Source organism: Carlito syrichta, unplaced genomic scaffold, assembly GCF_000164805.1.
Source record: "Carlito syrichta isolate Samal-C Ts95f unplaced genomic scaffold, Tarsius_syrichta-2.0.1 Scaffold237439, whole genome shotgun sequence".
Classification (NCBI taxonomy): Eukaryota; Metazoa; Chordata; class Mammalia; order Primates; family Tarsiidae; genus Carlito; species Carlito syrichta.
In genome coordinates this window covers 98,938-113,385 of record NW_007181535.1, presented here as the reverse complement: position 1 = coordinate 113,385, position 14,448 = coordinate 98,938, and the positions used below count along the sequence as shown (strand labels likewise).

Here is a 14,448-nt window from a genome sequence, read left to right as displayed (position 1 = left end):
CGCGCAGCACGGCTTCCTGCTGCGCGACCCCAGCGAAGCTCCCGAGACCCGGAGCGCTCTGCTGGAACTGCTGACCACGTGCCAGGAGGCGCCGCGTCCGCATCTGGGCGAGTTCGAGGCCAACCCGCAAGGCCAGCTGTGGCAGCACCTCTGGGCCGTGCAAGACGGCCAGTGGCTGCCAGTGGGCCGCGCACGGGTCGTGCCCGCGCCGGAGCCCCCGCTGCACCCGGTAGTGCCAGACCTGCCCGACTCCGTGGTCTTCCCAGACCGAGAGGCCGCCCGGGCCGTTTTGGAGGAGGTAAGACTTCTGTTCCTTTCCTGCTCTCAGTGTGGCATCTGGGCTCTCTAGACCAGAGAAACGGACAAAGCAGCTGACCTTTCTTGCCCGGCTGGTTTGTTTTCGCCCCGTTCACAAATCAGGAATAAAAAAATCAGCTAGGGAAGGTGTCGCCAGAATCTGTAATCGACATGATGGCTGTTTCAGGTTTTTTTTAATTTTAATTTTTTGAGTTGGAGTCTCACTCCGTTCGCCCAGGCTGGAGTGCAGAGGCACACTCAGGGTCACCCCAGCCTCTACCAGCTGGACTCAGGCGCGCTACCATGCCTGGCTAATATTTTATTTATTGTAGAGACGAGGACTCGCCAAATTGCCTGGGCTGATCTCGAACCCGCGGGCTCAGGCAATTCACTTGCCTCGACCTCCCAAAGTGCTGGGATTACAGGCTGAGTCACCCACCAAGCTCGGCCTCTTTTGCAGGGTACTTCCACCCTGATGTGGAACATATTCCAACACCAAGTGGTGCGAGACTGCTCCAAATGTGTGTTGAAAGACTAAGGAGGAAGTCAACAGGGTTCTGGGCATGGGGGAAGACAGTGTTGTCTGGGAAGTAAGTTTGTTTGCTGATGACCACCACTCAAGGATCTTGAGGTGTAGAAAGTACATGTTGTGCCTAACTATTTACTGGCTATGAACCTTGTGCTAGTGATGGAATGACTCTAAGTTTTGTTTTTTCACTTTCACTTGTGAAATTTCCATCTTGCAGTGCAGTTCTGATGATTAAGGAAGCCTCTGACTCATAGCAGGTGCTCAAGGAGTGATACTGAAGATTGTTTCTGACTACAGGTGGGGCGGGTCTGGGGTGTCTAGATTTGGCCTCCTGAGGACGACAGCCAGTGGATCTTAGATATGTTTTACAGCCTTATGTGGGACAGGGGCGGAGAGCAGATTAGTATGCAAGATCAACGACTTGGGTTTGAATTCATACTCTGGCATTTATTAATGGTGTCCCTTTCAGAGAGTTTCATCAACTTTCTTTGCCTTAGCTACCTTAATTCATAAGATGATACTAATAACATTAATACTTAATACTTGTAAAGCACACAGAAGATTGCCTAGCTCAGAGTAAGCACATAAATAAATAAGTGTCTGGGCCTGGCTATGGAGATGCTGTGAGCAGGCAGTGAGGTAATGTACAGTTAGAAACTTTGAGTTTCCAGGAGGACGCAACTCTGCTAGCTTCATGATTGCTGTGCTTGGCTCTTTCCTTACCTCCCTGAGAGTTAAAAAAGGACATGCTGCAGATGCCAACTGCTCTTTTCAGAGTCCACAGTGTGGCTGATTCCCCACCCTTGTGACACACTGTTCTAGACAGGCCTGTGGTTCCATGTTACAGAACACTGCAATGATGTGCCTTGCTACACTTCCTCCTATAGAAGAGGCTGCTCAGTGAGGGCTGCAGGCTGAGTGATCCAGACAGGGACAGCCTTTCGGAGCCTCAGCTATTCAATATAAAATGAAGGAATCTGGCCCATCCCAGCTTCAGAATACTTTGAATTCTACATCCTGGTATGGTGTTCATTGTAACTCAGGCCTTATTGCTAGTCTGTAATCTTGTCCATGGTGATTTAGATATGGCTTCTCCAAAACCCCCATAGCTTCATTGCTGATGGATAGATGTTGTTTTACAGTGTACACCCTTTATTCCTGAAGCCCGGGAAGTGCTTAACCTGGTGGACCAGTGCCCAAAGCAGGTCCAGAAAGGAAAGTTCCAGGTTATTGCCATCGAAGGACTGGATGCCACCGGTAAGAGGCTATTATTTTCAGTTATACGCAATGATATGAACTGATCATTACAAACATAGAAACAATCACTGCCAAATCCAACTCTGTAGGGAGCCTCATGTGTGCCTCTACTTTGTGACGGGTCCTGTGCTGGGCAGGCCTTGGGATGCAAAGAGGAGTAAGACCTTCAATATGAAATGGTGTGAGGTGTGGGAAAGCCCAGCCTCCATGCTCTGGTGGGACACAGAAAGGGCACTGAATCTGGCCTCTGTGGGGGTTAAGGGATACGGAGTGCACGGTGAAAGGTGATTCCTGGATTGTGTTTTAAGTACAGATAGGAGTTGAACAAGTGATAAAACAGACAAGGTCTTCCAGACAGAAGAAATAGTACAAGCAAAGGTGCAGAGGTTGGAACCAGTGTGGTGTGTCCAGGAACTGCAGGCAGCTCAGGAGTTCCTTTTGGAGCAAAATGTGGAAGAACTAGCAAATGAAAGGGAGGAAAAAGATCTTCTGAGCTTTCAAACGTATGTCAAAATACAATGGGCATGCCCATATTTAGACCATGGCATAAAAGAAGTATTGCTGCAATGGAGCAGGAAACATCGAGAAGAGTGTTGATCTTGGAGAAGATGGGAATCCATGTGGTTCAGCACAGGAGTATCTCCTCCCTGTGTCAGCTTGAGGAGTGCAGACTTGATTTTTCATAACCTAGAAGGCAGTTTCCATGTAGGGGCCCTTTGTGTACACAATCAGGCAAATGGGGTCCAGGCAATGGCTCGTGTTGGCTGTCTTGGCTCCATCTGAATGATTGGGAAATGTCTGAGTTAGAAATAACACATTGGGATAATAATGAAAGTCTGTGCTTCATGAATCTCTACTTTCAGCGGTTCACTTGTTCATTGGCTTATTCAACACTTATTGGGCACCTACTCTATGCCAAAGACTGTTCTCAATTCAGGGGATTCATATCCTTGGCCTTCAGGGAGACCAGCTGTCATCACTTGAGTGTGTGGACTGTACTGAGTCCAGTCATAGTTTTTTTCAGCTATACAGGGAATTTTAACAATTTTTGGCCTTCAGCTGGTGTGTTTTGCTGGCTCTTTATTTTGTACTTTGCACTAATTTAGATTAGCTGGAATTACATGAAACACAAAATTTAGCCTTAACACCTGCATCTACACGTACAAAATTTCTAAGGAGATATTGCATAGAATGGTGAAAAGAACATGAGCTAGTGATTCCATCTGCCATATGTTTGCATCTTGAGTTCAGATCTGTCAGCAGGGTGAGTTTGGGTAAATTTATTAACTTCTCCAGTGCTCATTTTCTTCAATTGTAGGATTATTAAATGTAATTATTTTTGCAAGGTCATTGAGAGAGTGAGAAGCATAATGTGTGCTGAGTGTGTGGCTCCTAGTAGATGCTGAGAAAAGGTAGCTACTGTAGGATCTATCTGGACAACCCAAGGAAAAAAATCAAGAAAATAAATAGTTTGCAATAAAGTGTTAAGTGTGTGGTAGAGGGAAAAAATTAAGTTGAGGTGCTCAGAGAAGCTACTGCAGTGTCCTTGAGTAGGTTAGATTCTCATCAGCACCCATTATGTACTGTAGGCAGCAGTTAACAACAAGTACGAGATGAGTCCTAGGAATTGGAAAAGCTTGCCACCTGAGGCTGTACAAAGAGGAGTCAGAAAGCGAGGCAAAACTGAGCCATACCTTGAGGAGGGAGCTGCAGTCTAAAGTCAGGTACAAAATCGCTCACAGCCAAGCCCAAAGGAGCAAGACCAGGAATAAGTGATAGAACCAGGGTTGAGATTGGAAAGGGACTGAATAGAACGGGAACAGGATGTGACCAAGTGAGGAAGAGAGGAGGGGTGAGGAGAGTCACTGGGGACACCAGACTTGGGCTTCTCTTCCAAGATGGATCAACTATCGATGGGGTAAGAAGAGAGACTGTCCGGAAAGTAGATGGCATGGCAAGAGGGCTGGGAATAAAATTAGCACATTAAAGGAGTCCTGGTATCTGGACCCTTATACCAGAGTTTATCATTTACCAGAGTTTTTCCTCCAAGCATTGTAATATGAAACAGAGGAATCCTGAGTTCTTATGGGTCTGCAACCATATGATATAAGGAATCATATTTTTATTTCCTTTGATTTACAAGTTGAAATAATTTCTTTGCTCTAATTGAATATTAGCTTTCAGGTGTAATATGGTGGCTGTGAAATTAAGATGTGCTGTGCCTTGTGTCTGACCTGCAGGTAAAACCACAGTGACCCAGTCGGTTTCAGATGCACTCAAGGCTGTCCTCTTAAAGTCACCGCCCTCTTGCATTGGCCAGTGGAGAAACATTTTTGATGATGAGCCAACTATCATTAGAAGAGCTTTTTACTCTTTGGGCAATTATATTGTGGCTGCTGAAATAGCTAAAGAATCTACCAAATCTCCTGTGATTGTAGACAGGTGGGTATAAAGATGCCTTGTATTAGGCATTTTCTCCCTAATGTATAAGCGTGCATGTGTGTGTGTTGTATGTGTGTACATATATATGCAAGTACCCAATTGTGTTTAAGTTAAACTGTATTATGATACTACGAGGCATAATGTCTATGGTTTATTAATTACCTGCACCAGTGCCTAGCATTTACTGACAGTATTATATACATTATACGAATATCTGTAAAAATAACTTGGGTAGGTGGATCTAAATGTTACCATCAATTTACTGATGAGAAACATAGATCTTATAAAGGTTGAGTAACTTGCTGGAGCATCTGACTTGAAATCGCATATAGGGGAAATTAGTGAAAGTCTCTGCTTCTTGAATCTACTTCAACATGAACAAGTCATTTGTTCATTGACTTATTCAACAAACACTTCCTGAGCACCTACTGTGTGCCAAAGACTGTTCTCAAGCCAGGGGACTCAATGGTAAATGAGATAGATAACTCCCTGCTTTTCTGGAGTAAACATAGACTTGCGGGAGAAAATAATAATCAAGTGAACAAATAGATTGGGAGGTGGAAGTGAGAGGATTGCCTGAACCCAGGTGTTTGAGACCAGCCTGGGCAAATTGGAGAGACCTCATCTCTACAGCAAATCAAAAAATTAGCCAGATTAGCTGTACCTGTAATCTCAGCTACTTGGAAGGCTGAGGCAGAAGGATTGCCTGAACCCAGCTTGTGAAGGCTACAGTAGCTGTGAGCTACTGTACTCCAGCCTAGGTGACACAGACTTGACTCAATAAATAAATAAATAAAAATCAGAGCATGATAAATGCTAGAAAGCGGATAAGTTAAAGTATTGTGCTAGAAAATGACTGAAGCCCCACTTGATTTGGCTCAGAAAGGCCTGTCTGAGAAGGCATCACTAGTCTAAGGGCTGATGTAAAAGAACCAGATGTGAAAATTTCAGGGTAACAGAATGCACAGAGGAGAGAAGATCTACAAGAGCAAAGCTGAGACAGAAGGAAGCTAACATCTATGATGACTAGAAAATGTTAGTGTTTTGGAAACACAGTGGATGAGGGGAAGAGTAAGGTGGGGCACATCAGTAGGGTTCCATAGGCTGTAGCAAAGAGTGGATTTTATTCTGAGTGCACCGTGGAGCATTGAAATGTTTCAGACATAGAGAGAGATATATGTTTTAAAAGTCTGCACAAAAGAAATGACCTTAAAGATACTATAACAATGAACAAAGGATATGGCAAGCATATCACTAACACTTGCTAAAGTCACTAGGGAAGCTTAAATCACCCAGATCAGGAATAAGAGATTTCATTTTGCTCCCAACAGGTGAGTGAAAACAGCTATGATTAAAAGTTTCCTCACATACAGGGCTAGGAATGACATAGATTTATAGAAACTCTTACATGATGCCGTGGGAGATACATACTGGAAGTCACTTAGAAAGCAATTTTAGAAGATGTAGCCAAGTAGAAGATTACCTTCCCCTACTGAAGAAACACTCACCAGAGTTTATTTTGACTTTGTTCATACTGCTGAAAAATTTGGAAAACCTAGAGCTCACCAACAAGAGAAAGGTTAAATAAATACTAGTATACTTATCATATGATGTACTGTACTTCAACATGAACAAGTGAATGCAGCAGTGTGCATACATTAGAAAACTGTAATGTTGAGTGAAAAAGTCAAGTTGCAGGAAGATGTTTCTTTTATGTGCACAGAAAAGAGAGAGATGAAAGCATCTTGAACACCAGATTGAGGAGTGCTGTCCTCTGGAAAGTAGAAAGGAATGTGGTTGATGAGCCCAGAAGGGCTTCAATTGCAATTAGGTTATTTCTTAACATTACTCAAGCATACGTTTTATTCTCTGTGTAGTTTTACTTATTTTTGGAAAAGCAAGCAATTGCATTGAACATGTTTGGAAAAGAGCATTAATCATCAATGTAACTCTCAAGGAATTCCCAGAAGCGCACACAGCTAAGTCACTTGTACTCAGATCTAGAATGAGAGCCTGCCATAGCTCCTGCACCCTCTCCCTCCCCCACCAAATCACTGCCCATTCTCCTTCCCAGTGATAGTCACTGCCCCAACTGCCATCACCAAGTGACAGTTTTGCCTGTTCTTGAACTGCCCATAATGTCACTGCATATTCAGTAAGGAGTACTGTTTCATCCAACATCTTTCATACCCCATGTGATTTTGAGATTTGTCCATGTTATCATGAACTTCTTTTTACACACCTTTGGTGCACGTATGCATGCAATTCTGTTGTGTAGGTTCCTAGAAGTGGAATTGCAGAGACATGGAGTTTGTGGGTGTTCAGCTTTGGTAGGCATTGCGCAACATTTTCTTAAGGGGTTGGAATAATTTTGAGTCTCCTCTCCTCCCCACAGCAGGGTTTGCAAATTCCCTATGACTCACAGTCTGGTCCATGTTTAGTGTTGCTAGGCTTTAATATGGACTGTTCTAGTTTTTCCATTTGTTCCTGGTAGGTAATCTGACCAGTTAAAAACTAATTTACTGTATCTGGACACAGAACTTCTATTCTTTTCTTGAAATAGTACCATTCTCTGTATACTTTTCTACTTTTCTGAAATATTCCATGAAGAGGCCACCCGGAGTGTCTATAGAGAATTAAGTATGTGCTGGTGGGGGCTTAGGGGAAAGAAAGAAAACAGATGGAATCAGCTAGAAGGCTGTGGCTATGGTCTAAGCTCTAATGGCCAGTAGGTAGTTTTAACTTTGAGGATGCAGTGGGTTTGGGCACAGGGACGGACAAGTAATTATTTCAAAGTTAGCACAAATCCTAGGAGGAACTGAGAAGGATAGAAAATACTGTGACTTTGTAGGACACCTTTGCCTGGAGAATCTTTTTGCTCTATTGTTAACATGCCCAATGCTATCATATTTGATATCTTTTTTGATACAGTTCTCTTTATTTCAAGAGAAAAATCTATGACTTTTCTCATAGGGTGTGACTTCACCGAGTACATTATTTCATAGAATGCCACAAATCCTGAAGCAGCACTACCCTCTTCTTGAATACAGGGACTTACACGCTCTGCCTCCTAGTTTTCCTGTGTGTTAAATGGTGATATTTATGATCTTTTCCCTGCCTGCTGTCAAGACTAGTGACAAATACCTGATGGGTGGATGCATGTGGCAGTGCTCTGAAAACAGCAAATTGCTATTAAAATATAAAGCATTATTATATAAGCTGTGTATAATGTGTTGGCAAATTGCATTTGATTTGAACTAATGTGGTTTCCCTGATAGCAGGATTGGAGAATACTAAATAGTGGAAAGAGTATGAAATTGATGGCCAAGGGTATGATTATTTAAAATGAGTAGCAGTGTTGTCAATGAGAGAACTCTATAGAAAACAGGTTCCTAATTCTTCCCTTGATTTTTCTTCTTTGTGTCTGTGAATTGTCTGCAATTTAGCTTTTTATAGAGATACTCTATCACCTTGTCAGATGAATAGAAAAGAGCAGTTATTTGTTGTCTTGGTGATTTTGTTCATGTTTAAAGATTTTAATGAAATCCATTTTAGACAACACCATCATCTAGTTGAAAAATACAGGGGATGGAATAATTTTTGATGGTAATGGTGGTTAATCACCCTTATTATCTTTAAAAATCTATTCTTGCTGATGGTTTTTCTACAAGAAAGAAGACTTTTTAAATTAGGATGATATCAGCCTTTGTATTTGTATCTGAGTATTTAATTTAGTGAATGTAAAGCATGTGCAGAACATGGTACAAATTGTAGTTTAAGTGCCAAGAAAAGAAAACTCACCTCCTGTCTGTATTTATTGACCATGGGGGACAAAATTAATCTGATAGAAAAGGTGAAATTAGACTGGGTGTGGTGGCTCATGCCTGTAATCCCAGCACTTTGGGAGGATTACTGGAGCTCAGAAGTTTGAGAGGCAACATAGGGAGATCTTGTCTGTACATACACACATACACAAAATTAGCCTGACATGTGACTCATGCTTGTAATCCTAACACTTTGGGAGGCTGAGGTGGGAGGATTTCTTGAACCCAAGATTTAAGACCAGCCTAGGCAACATAGCAAGACCTCGACTCCCTAAAAAATACAAATAATAATAATAATAATAATAATAATAATTTGGGATGGTGGTGTACTCCTGTAATCCCAGCTACTCAAGGAGCTGGGGCAGGAAGATTGCATAAGCCCAGGAGGTTGAGGCTTTGGTGAGCTGTGATTTTCACTGAATCCCAGCCTGGATGACAGAGAGACCCTAGGTGATACACAGGAAGGTATCTAGGCATAATTCAAAGGAGCTGACAGTGACAGTGGCCTGAAGTTCTTGGAGGACACTTTTGGAGGTGGACAGGACTTTAAAGGATGGATGGTATTAGGTTTTATCAACTTCCAAGTGAGTTTTTTTACTTTTGTCCTTTTTAGTACTGCCTGTGTTGTATTATCATAATTTGAAGTGATGCAGCTTTAGTTATAACCAGTATCCAATAAGAATTAGATATTATCTTATAATGTCAGTATGATAATTTTTAAAAGCACTTTGTATATGCCACAACTTTGGAAGGAAAGCAAAGCTTGCATGATTCCCATTTTCCTGATGAGTAAATGGAGACTATAACGGCTCAAGTGACTTTTACTTACATCTATGAAGCAAACAGGTGCAGAAGGCAAGATGGTGCCCAACTTGGATAAGACAGTGAACTTATTATGGAGACACCACTGTGTCCTTTGCACTGTGGAAAGAAGTATAAGTCTAAAGTGATCAAAAGTTTAAGATTTTAAATAATTGAAGGGGGTAATTTGAAAATACAGACGAAGTGGGGCCATGGGTACTTCTCTACATTGCGATGTTTATGATAAATATTTGTTGTAGGTAATAGTCCTCTGATATGGGATGTGAAGTTTTGCATTTAATCATTAAAATTGGAGTATAATACGAACAGTTTATTATACAAGAGTGTAATACACTTTGCCAATAAATGAAATAGTTCTAGTTTGTTCATTCACTCATACATCCAAAGAACATTTACTGCATACCTATTATGTGCCAGATACGCATGACTGAAAAAAGATTTCCCACTCAAGGAATTAATTATCTAATGGAGGAGACAAAAGATATCATTCCTGTACAATTAGTTATAATTTGTGTTAAGGAGTTCAACAGAACTAAATATGAAAGGAGTCCGGAAGAGAGGAAGAAACAATGAATTCTTCTTGGGGGCTTCCTAGGAGTTGTAATCTGAAGGGAGAGGAGAATGATGTTGATTAAGAATGTTTCTCTTCAGAGGAAAAAGTATGAAGACAGACCCAGGTACAGAGGGGAAGGATGTTCTGGGACTCCCTAGCAGACTGTGCTTTTTCCTATAGGTCTTCAAAAGCCATCGGGCATTTAAACATGGATGGCTGATTTTATTTTTGTTTATGGTAATGATTTTGTCCTCCCCACCACAAGCATTTAAAAAAAAACAACCAACAGAAAGGGTGGCTGACTTGCTCAGGGAGGACTATTGTAGATCTGTGTAGGCTTATTCATCTCCCTGACTGTTACTGATGCCTGATAAGAAAGCTGGAACCTTGGGAAGGACAGTGGAGGTTCTAGCTCAGGGTTCCCAGAACATGACTTTCATTGGCAAGTTCAATTTTAAAGCAAGGCAGGCACTGACATGGGCTTGCCAGGTTTTTATTTGACCAAGACACAGCATTAAATACAAATGAACTGCCAAGCAGATCTATTGTTCCCTGCCACTAACCCTTCCTTCATAGAAGAAAGCATATAGCCAGGTCAAAGAGATGCCACAGTGAAAGCTCACAAGAAATGGGAGTTTTAATCGGGTAAATGTAGCTGTGTGAAGAGTCAACTGCATAATTGCTCTTGTCTATTTTAATTTTTAATATTTTATGAGTTTTTATTTTAAAAATTTAATTTTATTTAATTCAGACAATACTGGCCAATAGGCACATGAAAAAGTGCTCAGCCTCACTCATCATTAGAGAAATGCAAACCAAAACCACATTGAGATACCACCTAACCCCAGTAAGAATGGCTATCATTAATAAAACAAATAACAACCGATGCTGGCCAGGATGCAGAGAAAAAGGGACGCTTCTATACTGCTGATGGGAATGCAAACTAGTGCAATCTCTCTGGAAGACAGTGTGGCGGTATCTGAAAGAACTAGAAATTGACCTTCCATATGACCCAGCAATTCCCCTATTGGAAATATACCCAGAGGAACTCAAATCATTCTACCAAAAAGATACCTGCACATGCATGTTTATTGTGGCACTATTCACAATAGCAAAAACACGGAACCAATCATGTTGCCCATCGAAACTGGACTAGATAACAAAATGTGGTACATATACATGATGGAATAGTATGCAGCCATAATGAAAGACAAACTGATGGACTTTCCAGTAACTTGAATGGATTTAGAGTCTATAATACTCAGTGATCTATCACAGAAACAAAACAGAGTACCATATGTTCTCACTCTTAAGTGGACCCTGAATATTTGCTGTACTACTATGAGAAAAGGATTGGGAGTAGTGGGAAACTACCAGGGGAGAGAGGGGGGCATAATATCAACAAGGGTACCTGATCACAAACCAGGTGAAGTGGGGACCAAAGGGAGGTCCAAACTCTACCTGTATGTTGACCACTTGTATACCTAGTCTTAAAAATAGAAAAGAAAAGAAAAACTCCCCCAGAACCAGCTCTGGTTTTAGCATCCTCAGCAGTTGATTATCAGATGCTACTTTGACTTCTTCCACAGAGAATTCACTGCTCCCTTTCTTCTCAGGTACTGGCACAGCACAGCCACCTATGCCATAGCCACTGAGGTGAGTGGAGGTCTTCAGCACCTGCCCCCAGCCCATCACCCTGTATACCAGTGGCCAGAGGACCTGCTCAAACCCGACCTTGTCCTGCTGCTCACCTTGAGTCCCGAGGAGAGGGTACGGAGGCTACAGGGCCGGGGCATGGAGAAGACCAGAGAAGAAGCAGAACTCGAGGCCAACAGCATATTTCGTCAAAAGTAGGTGTCTCCAATGCTATGTGAGTGATAGGTGTCCCTGCAGGGAGAGAGGCGAGTCACTAACACAAGCTTTAGGAATGTGGGGAAAGGACATTATTCCTAGTTTTCAAATGGAATAGGCAAGTTATTTTAGCTTCTTGGGCTTGTCACCACAGGGTTACAGCACTGTTATTTTAAAGTGATGAATATCTGACTAGGGATCAGTCCTGGCTGTGCCAGTAACAGCGTGAACAGTAAGTGGCTCTGTACCTCAGTTTCCCCAGTTATGATATAATGGACACAGAGTGCTAGATAATGAACTCATTTTACTTATGATGTGTATTCCTAAAACATCTTTTAAAGGAAAACAGCCATATTTTATAGTTTACAAAACTGAGGCTCAAAGGATTAAGTGATTTGTGTACATTTACATAGCTATTAAGTAGTAAAACTGAAATTAAAGTCAAGATCTTTCTGATTTTGAAGACAATGTGTTTGTGTTAATTAGAAAGTTATGAGCACAATAGCAGAAGAGAGTCTGGCCAGGCTTCTTGCCTGAAGGCTGAGCATGAATCACTTCTACAGCACTGAAAACCAAAACAGAAGTGTAAATGTTTTATATAACTAAACAATAATGTCATTGATATCATAACATAGTCATGTTATAATTTAAATGATAATGATTACTGGGTGGGTGGAAAGATACTATGCTAAACAACTTATTTGTATTAATTAAATTAAGCCTCATTGCAAGCTTGCAAGGAAGGTATTATTTCAGTCCTTCTCTTACGGTTAAGAAAGCTAAGGCACAGAAAGGATGAGAAATTTGAAAAGTTCATTTAGTAGTAAGTGGTAAAGTAGAGATGGTGGTACAGGTGATCTAGTCTGAGGTCTCTGTGTTACATAGAATGATATAGTGCTTCCATGACTAAATAGGCACTCATTATTCCATATATAATCATAGCTGGATAGCATGTAAAGGAGATGTCAATCTTGGTGAAATGTTCGTAGAGTCATAAGTGAAAACAATGTATGTGCTAAGGATTTTGGCTTGCGTGGAAATCATCCAGGACACAGACGGGGGAGGAATTTGACGTTAAGCAAATTACCAAAACTGTTTGAGCCTCAGTGACTTTCTCTGCAGAATGGCAATGACAGTAGTTCTCCTCCTAAGGTTACTCCCCTGAGTATTAAATGAGAAAAATCATGAAACATGCTAATGCCTAATGCCTGGCAGATAATAGGTATTCAACAAGTGCTAGATGTTATTATTAATGTATCATTTATTAAACAAAATGCATCAGTGTCTTCTGTGAGCAATGCTAGTTGGGGTGAGATAAATGAGATGAGGAGCTTGCTTCAAGCTGTTTATATTTATATGGTAGGAAAATAACATTAGCATGAAGAACTGTGCTAAAAAGTAGACCAACTCCTTTTGTTTTACCTGTCCGTAGGGTAGAAATGTCCTACCGGCGGATGGAGAATCCTGATTGCCACGAGGTTGATGCCAGCCCCTGCAGAGAAAAGGTCCTGCAGACGATTTTAAGCCTAATTCAAAAATAGCTGTAATTAATTTTACTTACTCTGGCTAGATGCCACATCGTACTGGATCAGATGTTGTTGAAACATCTAAGCTCATCATTTGTTATGCAGTGTTCCCAGATCTCTGTTGTACAGGCATATTGTGTGGAGAAAAGAAAGAAAAAAAAGAAAGAAAAAAGAAAAGGAGAGTTGGCATCTTAATTTTACTGCAAACTATGTTCTCTATTCTGACTGATAGACCTATCAAGCTTGAGACTGGTCATGTTCCAAAGAGAGGGCAGCAATGGTCTTCTGCCTGGTTTATTCAAGATTTTCTTGGAACATATTTTCCCCTCCATCACCACCAAATTTCTGGAGGGCTTGACATATTCAGGAAGCATCAGGTGCACAGAAGCAACTGGGAAGCTCTTCCAAATAAATGGGAGCCCCTGAAGCCTTTTCTCCTACACCAGGACACTGATGATGTTTTGACGTGCCCATAGTGAACTTTTTCCAAATCTGGTTGCACTTCATTATGATGGGCTCGTGCACTTCCCTCAGTCCCAGATCGTAGAACCCAGTGTTCCTGCAGTACCTGTCTGTGTGTCCTGGCTGCCCAAGGACACTCCTACATAGCCACTTAAGGGTAAGGGACACACACAAAGAAGGCATCGATCTTAGAAGACATCAGAACCCCTAGATAGTCCTTTGGCCTAGATAGTCCTTTGGGTTAGAGCCTCAGAGTCAGATATAACGACAGTCACCCAAGATGCTCTAACTGCAAATACACCAATTTTCTCTGGATTATATTTTGCTTATTTACATTCCTTTTCTCTAAAATATGGCTCTGAATATGAGCTTTTTTTCACTGAACTGGATGCATTTCACTTGGCCAATCCAGAAATTTATTTATATTGATCTTCTTATCATGTATTTCCTCAGTGTAGGGGCTATGATTCACTAATTGAAATTGAAGCCAAGAAGCTAAGTGCAATGTTTGTTGTGTATTTTTAATACACAAATTTAATTTATCTTGCTCAATAAGCACAGTGGATTTTGAAATGGGATTTTTTAGTAAATTGTCTTACACTTGAATGTCTCATGAATACAGATGGAATCAGCTTTGAGATCTGTTTGGACAGAAAAAAGTAGCTGAGGAAAGGGGAATTCAATAGATATGTGACCTTAGAATATTGGTTAAATCAGGTGATGGCCTAAAATTTCTTCCAGTTCTGATAGAGATAAATCTTTAAGTTATTTTTATCTTGCCTACCATTTCTGAAGAAGACATCACTCCCAAAATAATTAAATGTAAGGACTTATCAGGTGTACCTTATGGAATGTTAAATTATAATAAAGTTTCATATTAATGTC

General features: G+C 41.2%; 1 protein-coding gene across 1 annotated transcript; it reads left to right on the top strand.

The window, feature by feature from the left end:
* Position 1: 1 nt before the first annotated feature.
* CMPK2 (cytidine/uridine monophosphate kinase 2) lies at positions 2-13,117 on the top strand (the record flags this gene model as incomplete). The annotated part of the gene is made up of 5 exons (XM_008051838.1): positions 2-298; positions 1,969-2,083; positions 4,324-4,525; positions 11,341-11,574; positions 13,008-13,117. Coding segments are annotated over 5 exons (957 nt in total), but the record flags the coding sequence as incomplete, so codon positions are not given.
* Between the last annotated feature and the right edge of the window lie 1,331 nt (positions 13,118-14,448).